This window comes from Myotis daubentonii, chromosome 2, assembly GCF_963259705.1.
Source record: "Myotis daubentonii chromosome 2, mMyoDau2.1, whole genome shotgun sequence".
In the NCBI taxonomy this organism is placed as follows: domain Eukaryota; kingdom Metazoa; phylum Chordata; class Mammalia; order Chiroptera; family Vespertilionidae; genus Myotis; species Myotis daubentonii.
In genome coordinates, this window is record NC_081841.1 from 97,614,451 (window position 1) to 97,627,382 (window position 12,932).

Here is a 12,932-nt window from a genome sequence, read left to right on the forward strand (position 1 = left end):
CTAAGCAAGTTCTAAGAATCTGCCTCAAGAGGTACAATAAAAATGTACTTCAAAGTCATTTTTTCCCCTGCTTTACATTAAAATTTAGGATTGGAGACAAACCACTAATTACATATACCATAATGAGATTTATCATTATCATAGCAAATGAGTTAACGATATATTTTCTAAAAAATGGAACGCTACTATTTTAGCTCTCGAGTTGCCCCTACTGAATTTGTATTTTAAAATGTTCATAATCTGCTAGCTTCATGAAACCTAACAACCATTGGTTTTAAAACAAACTTTTTTGTATGTCTGAAAGTGTAGCTTTTGATAAATAAAAAAGCTGTAAACGTGTATAACTATTTTACCTAACAGGTAAATTAATATGAATTATATAGCAAACTGCTCTAAATGGAGCTCATCCAGATAAGTTGTGGGCGTTTCCTAGGAAACTAGTGTTAACCAACGAATCTTCTGTCAACTTGCTTCTAAACTACTCGTAGTCTTAGCGTGGTCCTCCGCTAGACTGCGCGCTACTGAGCTCGTTCCACAGTGGGCGCTGAGGAGAGGCAGGAGTGTGTTGACGCTCTGATGCCCTTGCATACATTTCAGGGCTTCCCGCTCTTACCCCGTCGGGCTTAGACATTTTTAACTGCCGTCTGGCTCCCCACCCTGGCTTCCAACTCTGTCTGGTGCCCCCTAGTGCTCATCACCTGTATAATCCTGAGTAGTTGTGAGAAGCAAAGGGGTCCAGGGAGCCCAAGGATACTTTCCATTACTGTGAACTGTGTGGATCCAAATTTCCTCTATGTCCAAAGCCATACATTACATGTGCACTTTCATACACCCCTAGAGAAAGAGGGGATGGTGTTTTACTAAGCCACCAAAGGAAAGATGGAAATTGTTTCAACCAACTACATAGAAGTCAACTCAGCTCTCTCAAATTTGGGTAAAAGAGGCAAAGTTCCACCCCTTCCCTCCCCGCACCATTTATTTTATTTTATTCTGGCAAAGAGTTCACTATGATCCTTGATTTCAGTAGGGTAGCCCATCTTTGAGAGCCAGAATGTATTGGAGCTGGAGCTGAGAATGCCCACAACTTACCTTGATTGCTATGGAAGGGAGGAGGATAGAAGATAATTCTCCCTGTTTCCTTCCCCAACCCATTTAATCAATATTAATCTCATGCGCAATCCACAAAGTTTCTTTTGCCCTCCGGAGCTGTTAGCTCTTCTGGCTGAGCCTAGGCTCTGGTTCTCCTGCTTTGCCTTTCCCCTCCACCCCAACAGCTCTACAGTCACTCAACACTTCAGCAGCTTTCTCCATTAAAGATGAACAACAGATCATTTTTCTTTGCATGGCAACCCTAAGAGTTTTCCCTAGCTTCAGCAGAACATTGATGGGAATCTCTTCTCTCGCCTGCCTCCCTTTTCTTTTTACTTCTTTCTTTCCTTTTTTCTTTTTTTCCCCCCCCTTCCTTCCCTTCTTCCACAATTAACCCCCAAATAATGATTTTCCCAGCTAGCGCTGATTTTAAGGATGGGGTTTAGCGACTCACGGTGACGCTCCCATCAGCCTTCCAGAAGGGGCGGTTTCCAAAAGAAAACTACAATTCCCATGAGGCATCAAATTAAAACTGCCGCAGGGCATCACGGAAGTCGTAGGCTCCTTCCGCCTGAGCCCCTTTAATTCCTTAAGCGAGTAAACTACAAGTCCCAGGAGCCTCGGTACTGGCACGCCTGCGCGAGAGTCCTGAGGGTGAGGTGGGGGTGGGGGTGGGGCTGCCCCGGGCGGTGGGGGGCGGGGTTCGAGCGGGCTGTGTGGAGCCTTCAGACTCCCGGCGCCATTTAGCGCGGCGAGTTTCTCTGTGGGACGCGCCTCTTCACACTCGACCACTCTGCACTCCAGTCTTCGGTGACAGAAGGTGCCTGTTGGGGTTACTACTCTTTTCTCTCCCTGTCCCCCTTCACCCAGTCCTTTCGGCCTCCTCTGCTCTTGGCCCAGAGAAGCAGCGGAGCTCGGGCCCCGCGGCGAGCGGCCCTCCCCTCCCCACCGTTCCCTCCCTCCGTCAGCCCCCGGCACCGGCCCGGGAGGAGACGAGGGTTTGCCAGGCCCGGGGCGGGCGGGGAGGCCTCGGGGAAGGGGGGGCCCGCTTCTCAGGCACCGAGGCTTCGACTCTTCAGTCCGGGCGATGGACGCCTTGTGAGACTGGTCCCCCTCGCTGGGGGCGCGTTTGTGAGGCGGCGACCGACTGACTGTCCGGGAGCCCCCGGGCCCGGCCCTCCCTCGCCTTCCTCGGCCCCTCCCACTCTCTTTGGCCCTGGAGCTGCCACCGCTCGGGAGTCCGTGCTAGTCCCTGCCTCGCGTTGCCGCCGCCCTCCGGGCCTAGCCCGCCCAGTCCGCGCAGCGGCGGCGGCGGGGAGCCGGAGTCGTCGCCGCACCCGCCGCATCCGCTTCCACTCGGTGCCGGCTCTTTGCCTTGCCCCTCATGACTGCGGCGTCTCTGCTGCTACAGCCTTCCCGGCCGCCGCTTGCCGCAGGATGGCTGCGGATCGCGAGGCGCTAACCCCAGTGGCTCAGCTCCTCGATAGCCCGCCGGCGAGCCCGCCTTGTGAGCCGAAGCAGCAGTCGCAGCAGGGCCCCGTGTCCCGCCTCGCCTTCGGAGCGACTTGTCAGTGCTAAGCGAGGAGTCGTCCGGTTTGATCCTAACCCGTCGGGAGCCGGAGCCGTCGTAGCGGTACCTGCCAGCCTGCACGGCTCCTCCGGGTCGGCCCCTCACCCTCCCTTCATTCACAAATTCGGCCCGGCTCGCCTCGCTCCAGCGGACCGACCATGTCCGGAGGCGCCGCGGAGAAGCAGGGCGGCACTCCGAGCTCCCTGTTCCTCTCGCCGCCGGCGCCTACCCCCAAGAATGGCTCTAGCTCAGATTCCTCTGTTGGGGAGAAACTGGGCGCGGCGGGGACAGACTCTGGAACTGGCAGGACTGAGGAGTACCGGCGTCGCCGCCACACTATGGACAAGGACAGCCGTGGGGCGGCCGCGACTACCACCACCACCGAGCACCGCTTCTTCCGCCGCAGCGTCATCTGCGACTCCAACGCCACGGCGTTGGAATTGCCCGGCCTCCCGCTTTCTCTCCCTCAGCCCCCCGTCGCCGCAGCGGTTCCACAGAGTACTCCTTCGGAGCCCCATCGCGAGGAGACCTTGACCGCGACCGTCGCTGCCCAGGTAGCCCAGCAGCCTCCCGCCGCAGTTGCTGCCCCGAGAGAACCCGCTGCCCCGGGCCCTGCAGCCTCGACTGCCCCCAGCAGTATCAGCAAAGACCGCCAAATTTCCCAGCCCGACCATGTGGGGAGCAAAGAGGAGCCTCCATCAGCGAGAAGCGGCAGCGGCGGCAGCAGCGCCAAGGAATCGCAAGAGGAACGGAGCCAGCAACAGGATGATATCGAAGAGCTGGAGACCAAGGCCGTGGGAATGTCCAACGACGGCCGCTTTCTCAAGTTTGATATAGAAATTGGCAGAGGCTCCTTTAAGACGGTCTACAAAGGACTGGACACTGAAACCACTGTGGAGGTCGCCTGGTGTGAACTGCAGGTATAGCCCCGCCTACTTTATTATACGGTGGTTTGGGTCCCAAATGTGCTCAGTTAAGCCAGTTTATCGAGTTCACTCTTTACTTGTCATTCTTTAACTGTTCGCTCAGACTGGGGGGGGGGGGGGGGGGGAGGCCACCTTTTCAAAGAGATTGAAACTAGATTTTGGGGGATTATTGATAGCCAGTGAGATTTGCTGCTAGAGAAGGAGTTGTGAAAATCTTCGGTACAAACGCATTGCCTACTTGTTGTTATTATAGTATAGTGTCTGGCAGGAAACTTGGAAATAGTGGAGGACGTTTTTGAGTTAGGAAAGTACAGTCTTCCTGCCTTGTACATTTCAGACTCATCAGAGACTCTGCAGTGATGATCTGCTGGTGTGTTACTGAGATCAGACTGTTCTTTTTTAATAAGAACGACCTTGTTCATGAATGACCTTCCTTTGGCTATATCTTTGTTGGCGGTTACACAGCCATTTAATAATAACCACTATAAAAAAGACTTTCTTCTGGCCAAATGCCTTGGGACTAGTAAGGTACAATAAGTATTCGATGTTGTACCACCTAATGGTGCTTAAGCCTTATGCTAGCTAGCAGTGATCTTACATTGTTAATTAAAACTAGTATGTCTTTAGCCCAGAAACTATACAATGAATAGTACTAGCCCATGCAAAATTATTGTTTTAGTTTTGTTATAAAAGATTTTTAAGACAAGCTTTCCCAAAAGTTCATAGGAGTTACAATGCTTCCTTTTTAATCTCTGGGAGGTTTTCATGGTGTAAATAATGGTGTGTCATTCTGGTTGACAAGTATATTCTAGGTTTAAATACCTGGTTTTGGGTTACTTGTTGTTTGACCTGTATCAGCTTGATTTCCTCATTAGGAAATGAACGTAGGTTATTGGAAGAAGCAGTGTTAACACTGAATGTAAAAGGCAGGGTTTTTTGTTGTTGTTTTTTTAATGAAGAATGCCATTATCTATATTCTTTTTTGCCAAGAAAAAGGACCAAGCTGAAATAGGATATGAAAGTAACTGAATGATCTAGGAATTTTGTTTTATCTATGTTAATAATACGTAATTCTTTGAATGTCACCTTCCAAATGACCAAGGCCATATCAAATGTGAAGGGAAAATTAACATGTGGAAGGAAATAAACTTAAAAACTGACAAGTTCTTTAGAACATAAGATTGTAGGTTTTACAGTTAGTGATATAGAACTTCTAGGCATTGTGAAAAAACTACACTGTTTTATAGTGGTTTAGATTTGGGAAGGTGACAGATCTTTAAAAACATTTGTCAAACTATGATTTTATTCTTATTGTTCAGCCTTATTCAGAAACTTAGGTCTGCCTGGCTCTACTGTGTGGGGCAGTGGTTGAACTTCCACCTATGAACCGGGGGGAGGGACGGAGAGAGAGAGACTGAGAGAGTGAGATAGAGAGAAATATCCATTGGTTGCCTCCCCCACGCCCCCCAAAGGTAGATCCAACCTCCAATTCCAGCTGGGGCATGTTATATTAAAATATTCAGTTTAGTTAAGAAAAACCACACTAATTATTTCTGTAGATGTATTTTGTGCAGCCAAGGTTTAGCTTCTCAGAAACAGATGATCTTTTTTTTTTTTAGATGGTATTGTGTTAAACACAAACATATAAACCAAACAGTAAGAGGTGAAACTAATTAGTGAATCAAATAATAATTAATGTGCACACTTTCTATATTAGTACATAAAAGTAAACAGATTGCTTAGGATAATGACAAGATCATCTTGATAACTAATAGTTTTGAGCTTAATAACCTGATATATTCATCTCTCTGTGGATACTCTCCTTACTTGGACTGGTAGGTCATTGCAGATTAAGGTAAATTTGGAAATGCAACAGATTATCTCTTTTACATGCTGAAGAGTTCCAGGCATTCTCATATTTATACTAAAGGCCGGGTGCATGGATTCGTGCATCAGTGGGGTCCCTCAGCCTGGCCTGCGCCCTCTTGCAATCCAGGACCCCTCGGGGGATGTCTGTCTGCTGGTTTCGGCCCAGCCGGATCCCAGGGAGCCGGATCCCAGCAGGCCCTGGGATCCCGGCTGAAACCAGGAGTCCGGCATCCCCTGAGGGATGTATTAGTGCGTGAAGCAGCAGGCGGTGGGGAGGAGCCCGGGCCAGGTGCCATTCAGCTCCCACTCTCCCAATGCCAATGCTGGCATGTAGGGGGAGTGTCCACAGGGGAGGCTCGTGCCACCGCAGCTGCGCTCACCAGTCACAAGCCCGGTGTCTGGCGCCGATTGGTCAGCTGAGCAGCTCTCCCACAGTGGGAGCACACTGTCTACCAGGGGGCAGCTCCTGCGTTGAGCATCTGCCCTCTGGTGGTCAGTGTGCATCATAACTACCAGTTGAATGGTTGAACAGCCACTTAGGCTTTTATATGTATAGATGCTCTTTAACTCTGCATTCATCCCTTCCACACAAGCATTCAGCTATAGGTAGTAAAGAGTAGCTAAAGAATTCTAAATAAAGAAGTAAATTGGTTAGATTTGCATATTAATAGTTGTGGAGAATAAATTTAAAGAGTACAGAGGTGTGGAGTTTAGTTAGGGTCTGAATATGAGACGTATTAGAGGAATGGCATCTTTAAATACTTAGGAGATAAAGTATACAGGGTTTAGTGATTAATTCAATTTGGAGGAAAATGAAGACGGGTAAGAGGGTGGGGCTAGATCAGGGGTGGGCAAACTTTTTGACTCGATGGGTTCTTAAACTGGACCTGAGGGCCGGAACAAAAGCATGGATGGAGTGTTTGTGTGAACTAATATAAATTCAAAGTAAACATCATTACATAAAAGGGTACGTTCTTTTTTTTTTTTTTTTTTTTTTTTTTTTTTTTTTTTTTAGTTTTATTCATTTCGGCCCGAGGGCCGTAGTTTGCCCACGGCTGGGCTAGATGATGGTGCTGTCAATTGAAGGAGGGAATGAGAAAGAAGAGTGGTTTTAGTTTTTTTGAGATGATGACTTTGAGGTCATTGTAGAAACCTCCAGGAAGAAGTTCAATTGTCTGTTATATTACTGAACATCAAAAAATAGGTCTGAGGTAGAGATAGAGGATGATGATCCCCAAATTTCTATATTAGTCATAGCTGAAATAATGAAAGTAAATGAAATCATCTAGAGAGAGGAGATATACATATGTATAGTGAGAGAAAGACGTAGAGGAAGAGACTAGGGCAAAGTAGGAATAACTAATGGATAAGCAAAGGAAAAAAGAGCCCAGGGGTTAGACTAAATAGAACACTAGAAGAGTAGTAATATCAAGGGAATAAAATTTCAAGAAAAGAATATAGCAGAGAAGTCCAAGTTGCTTAGCAGTAATTGTTCAGAATGAATTTTTGAAGGAGTAGGATAAGAAGTATAGAGATTAGGCTATTGAAATTGTATATTGCATTTGGTTATTAAGTCATTAACAATAAAATTTAGGATTAAGTAAGGGAGATTAAGGAAGAAGCACATAAGTAGATGTAAATCACTGGTAATATTCTATGTTTCTGAATTAGTTTGCAAGGGAGAAGTACAGAAATAGAATCTATAAGTAACTCATGTGGCTATTTAAATTTAAATTAATTAAAATGAAATACAGTTTTAAAAATATCTATAGTTTTAAAACTCAGTCCTTTAGTTGCACCAGCCACATTTCAAGTGTTCAAAAGCCACATGTGGTTACTATATTAGATGGCGCAGTTGCGTACCATACTCACACTGGCCAGGCATCAAACCTGCAACCTATGTGCCCTGACCAGGAATCGAACCTGTAACCTTTTGTTGTAAGGGACAACGCTCTAACCAACCGAGCCACCTGGCCTGGTTGAGTTGTATGTGTTTTAAATAGCTTTATTGAGATATAATTCACACGCCATAAAGAATATACAGTACTACTATTTTATAACTTAAGTTACAATTTAAAACATCTATACTCTATCCTACATAATAAAAGCCTAATATGCTAAGTGTCTGGTCGTCCAGTCGGCCGGTCACCAATCAAAGTGTAATATGCTAATGATACGCTAAGGCTGCTTAACTGCACTGGTGGAGTCCCTCGGCCTGGCCTGCACCCTCTCGCAATTCGGGACCCTTCGTGGGGATGTCGGAGAGCTGGTTTTGGCCCGATCCCACCAGCCAAGCCGAGGGACCCCACTGGTGAACGAATTCGTGCACCAGGCTTCTAGTTAGTAATAAAGAAAAAAAAATAGCCTTTCCTTTTGTGGAAAATATGTACAAAGGATGTTATTACAAACTCACATATACATGCAGAGTTGACAAAGATTAACATTGTTACATTTGCTCCAAATATTTGGTGACCTTATAGTTTCAAAAGAGTGGAAAATTTGCGGTGGATTTAAGGAATAGCTGAGGAAGGTTAAGAAGTAGAGGTAGTAAGAGAAGGTAATTTATCATTTATTTACTTTTTAAACTTATCTTTATTGTAGGAATTACTACAGATGTTTCCTCCCCCCATTCCCTCCTTAACCCCCTCCACCCTGCTCCCACTCCCTCATCAGGACTTCACCTCACTATTGTCTATCCATGGGTTATGCATATATGCATATAAGTTCTTCGATTAATCTCTTACTGCCCCTGCTTCCCTTTCCCTCTGAAATAGGTCAGTCTGTTGCATGCTTCCATGTCTGTGGACCTATTTTATTTGTCAGCTTATTTTGTGCATTAGATTCTACATATAAGTGGGATCATGTGATACTTGCCTTTCTTTGACTGTCTTATTTCATTTAACATAATACTCTCCAGGTCCCTCCATGTTGTCTCAAAGGGTAAGAGATCCTTCTTTTTATAACTGCATAGTATTCCATTGTGTTAATGTACCACAGCTTTTTTTTTAATTGATTAAGGTATTACATATGTGTCCTTATCCCCCCATTCCCCCTTCCCACACCCCACTCATGCCCTCACCCCCCTGTTGTCTGTGTCCATTGGTTAGGCTTATATGCATACATACAAGTCCTTTGGTTGATCTCTCTCCCTTACCCCCACCCTCCCCTACCTTCTCTCTGAGGTTTCATGGTCTGATCGATGCTTCTCTGTCTCTGGATCTGTTTTTGTTCATCAGTTTATGTTGTCCATTATATTCCATAAATGAGTGAAATTTATCTTTCTCTGATTGGCTTATTTCGCTTAGCATAATGTTCTCCAGTTCCATACATGTTGCAAATGCAAATGGTAAGAATTCCTTCTTTTTTACTGCAGCGTAGTATTCCATCACAGCTTTTTTTTGTTTTTAATCCATTCATCTACTGATGAGTACTTGGGCTTTTTCCAGATCTTAGCTATTGTAAATAAAACTGCTATGAACATAGGGGTGCATATATTCTTTCTAATTGGTGTTTTGGTATTCTTAGGATATATTCCTAGTAGTGGGATTACTGAGGAAAGTCCACACTGTCTTCCATAGTGGTTGCTCCAGTCTGCATTCCTATCAGCAGTATACTAGGATTCTCTTTTCTCCACATCCTTGCCAGCACTTGTTTGTTGATTTGTTGATGATAGACATTCTGGCAGGTGTGAGGTGATATCTCATTGTAGTTTTAATTTGCATCTCTGAGGATTAGTGACATTGAGCATTTTTTCATGTCTCCTGACTATTTGTATGTCCTCTTTGGAGAAGTGTCTATTCAGGTCTTCTGCCCATTTTTCAATTGGGTTGTTTGTCTTCCTTTTGTTGAGTTGTATGAGCACTTTATATATTTTGGAAATTAAGCCCTTATCAGATGTATCATTGGCAAATATGTTCCCCCATACAGTGAGTTCCCTTTTTATTTGATGCTGGTTTCTTTAACTGTACAGAAGGTTTTTAGTTTGGTGTAGTCCCATTTGTTTATTTTTTCCTTTGTTTCTCTTGCCCTAGGGCCTAGGCGATATATCTGTGAAAATTCTATTATGTGAGATGTCTGATATTTTGCTGCCTACATTTTCTTCTAGGATTTTTTTTTTTTAAATATATTTTATTGATTTTTTACAGAGAGGAAGGGAGAGAGATAGAGAGTTAGAAACATCGATGAGAGAGAAACATCGATTAGCTGCCTCCTGCACATCTCCTACTGGGGATGTGCCCGCAACCCAGGTACATGATGCCCTTGACCGGAATCGAACCTGGGACCTTTCAGTCCACAGGCCGACGCTCTATCCACTGAGCCAAACTGGTTTCGGCTTCTTCTAGGATTTTTATGGTTTCACTACTTACATTTAAGTTTTTTATCCATTTTAAGTTTATTCTGTGTCTGGTGTAAGTTGGTGGTCTGGTTTAATTTTTACATGTACTGTCCAATTTTCTCAACACCATTTATTGAAGAGACTCTTTATTCCATTGTATGCTCTTGCCTCAATTGTCAAAGGTAATTTCTTTAGACTAGTTTGAATGAATATAGAGCAAGAAAGATTGGGTGGGTAAGTAGAAGATGTTATCAAGGATAAGGTGGATAGGTGAGCAAGGAAAGATCTTTAAAAGTTGAAACATTGAAATGTAATATTTGGTTATTCTTTATGGATAGTTAAATTCAATCTAAACACTTTATGCCATTTATCAACTAGTTTACAGAATACTCAAGTACTGGGAGCAATGTGCTGATTTTTAAACAGTTTGCTTTTTTTATGTAATCTGGCATTCATGCTACATTTGCATATCAGTATGGTGATGTGTAAGTGGAGCAGCTCTCTGAAATTACCATCCTTGTTTGCCACTTGAGGAAACAGCCAGATCTCTTGTAATTCCATTGCAAGAAAGTTCTGAATTATACTATTTCTAGAATATAGTCAAAATGGACTTTTCTACAAAAGTAGAGTTTGACATGCTTGTGAGGGTACCGAGGGAGACTTTACTACTCATGGTTACTCACGCCACCAAAACTGGAAAAGAACAAGACAATTCTTTTAGAGCAGTTTTAGGTTTACAACAAAATTGAGAGGGAAGTACAGAGATTTCTTATGTACCTCCTACCCACGCCCACAACATGCTAGCTTCAACCTTCTCCATTATAAACATTACTCACCAGAACAATACTTTTTTGTACTATATTGACAGGACCGTACTAAATTGACAAATCGTAACCAAAAGTCTATAGTTTTCCTTCAAGTTCACTCTTAGTGTTGTACATTCTGTGGGTTTGGACAGATACATATATATCCATCATTATAATATACAAAATATTTTCACTACTCTTCATTCTTCTATCACCCTGACTGACCCCTGGCTACCACTAATCTTTGTTACATCTCCGTAGCCTTGCCTTTTCCTGAATAGTTGGAATCATACAGTACGTGTAGCCTTTTCAGATTGACTTCTTGTGCCTAGTAAAGGCAGAAAATTAACTGGTGATTTTGTATTTGAGTCATAATTGTTGACTAGAATGTTTACAAAGACCAAGTCCTAGAGGGTAGGTGTTCAGAAGTGTTGAGGATAAAGGATTGGACTAAATGACCCTTTTATTACTACTATTTTGTGATGTGTTGAGAATTATGTGCATAGTTATATTCATCGCATGATTTACAGTGTTACTTTTAGTTACTATTGTCATTTGATAAAATCAGTCAGTATCTGTGCCTTTCATTTGCATCTTTTTGTTTTTTCTTTTTTTGATGTATAAATATATTTAATTTTAATTTGGCTTCTTTTTCCTGAAGTTCCAGTGGGGGAATAATAGGCTTCTCTGCCCAAAGTAAAGATGTCTACTGATTGCAGGGATTCTGGACAAGCATGTTTGCATCCTGCTTGTCGATGACCATGTTAGGGGCCGGTCAGAATTTTCCAGCAGTGAATTCATTTGCAGTTTTTAAATAGCTGAAGAGTTATATTTGTTTCTGCATGAAAGACAAGATTTTATCATGGAATTAGATGCTTGTGTTACTTTGGGCCAAATGTAGTCTACTAGAATTTTGATATAGAACTAGCTGTGGTCTATCACAACTATTATCCAGCTGTGTAATTTCTCAAGTATAATATTAATACTTGAAGAGAAATAGTGAAATCAATGCTTGCTATAAGTATGGTATTTCTTTTGAAATGACAAGTGGTAAATATTTAGTATCATAGTTACTGTAGTTTAGTTGTTCAATGAAACAAATATTAATATTACACAATAGCTATTTTTTAAAAAATAATTTATCACAGACTCAGGAAACTTTAGACTGTTTAGCTTCCAAAAACTGACAGTATTTTTCATCTGTCTTTGTGTATTGTTCAGATATGGCAGAATTGTACTATTAAATGTAAGCTTTGAGTGGTACTTAATTTTGAGTTGTAGCCACAGGTAACTATGACTGAAACATAATTCAAAACTTTTGGCAATTTGCCCTTGCTGGCTTGGCTCAGTGGATAGAGCGTCGGCCTGTGGACTGCCGGGTTCCGGTTTCGATTCTGGTCAAGGGCACATGCCTGGGTTGCAGGCTCGATCCCCAGTAGGGGGTGTGCAGGAGGCAGCTAATCAATGATTCTCTCTCATCATTGATGTTTCTCTCTCTCCCTCTCCCTTCCTCTCTGAAACCAATAAAAATATATTTAAAAAAAACCAAAAACTTTTGGCAATGGATAGCTTGTTAATTGCTTTAGAAGGATTTTAAGCCTCGCTTCATATTTAGTGCTTTAACTAGAAATATGTAAGTAGCTGGCTCATGGTTTCCTAATGATTTAAATTAAGTTGGAATTTCTTTCAAATTAAGTGATTTCACATTAGGGTTAAATTTTGTTTATACTGTTTACTTGAACTGTGGGAAACCTGAAGGGGGGCCGGTTACGGTATTTAATATTTAGATTTGATGCTTGAGTTTTTAAGAAATCTTATAAAGACGTTAAGATTTGTGTAGATGTGCTAGTGGTAAAATATTTTTTTAAAATTAGATATTATATATAACATAAACCTAGAAAAGTTAACATATCGTGACTAATTGGTTATCATAGTGAGTAATTTGTTATTAAAAAGTTAATTGTGGAAATTGTCAAAGGAAATACATTTTGTTGTAAGCAAAAATATTAATAAAATATAAGATATTCAGGCATATGGAGAATAATTTTAATGTGTCAATGAAAATGAAAACTCATATTCTGTAAGTCTGGGTTTTGGACAACTAATAAATTCCTTATGTAAAAAATGATTTGTGGAAATTGAAAGGCAACAGTCATTGTGCTAACACTTGTGATTAGGGCTTGAGATTATGAATGACTTAATAAAATAATATGGGACAGGACGTATCCACTTTTTAGAGAGATTAACATAACCAAGCTATGGGGAAACATGAAAGATTTTAAGAAAGAAAAACACTAGGTTTATATTTTTTAAACAATGGATAAAGTCTGATTCCC

The 12,932-nt window shown here is 42.6% G+C and overlaps 1 protein-coding gene across 14 annotated transcripts in view; it reads left to right on the forward strand.

The window, feature by feature from the left end:
- The first annotated feature begins 1,790 nt into the window (after positions 1 to 1,790).
- The window catches only part of WNK1 (WNK lysine deficient protein kinase 1), a 151,587-nt gene continuing 140,445 nt past the window's right edge, over positions 1,791 to 12,932 (forward strand). For 3 of the 14 annotated variants that reach the window (XM_059683918.1, XM_059683920.1, XM_059683921.1), the window contains exon 1: positions 1,839 to 3,579. In XM_059683918.1, the coding sequence (XP_059539901.1) occupies positions 2,818 to 3,579 (762 nt within the window). In that variant the 5' untranslated portion in view covers positions 1,839 to 2,817. Of the gene's footprint in view, positions 3,580 to 12,932 lie in introns of all 14 variants that reach the window. The other 11 variants (XM_059683922.1, XM_059683923.1, XM_059683919.1 and 8 more) reach the window with 10 other exon arrangements.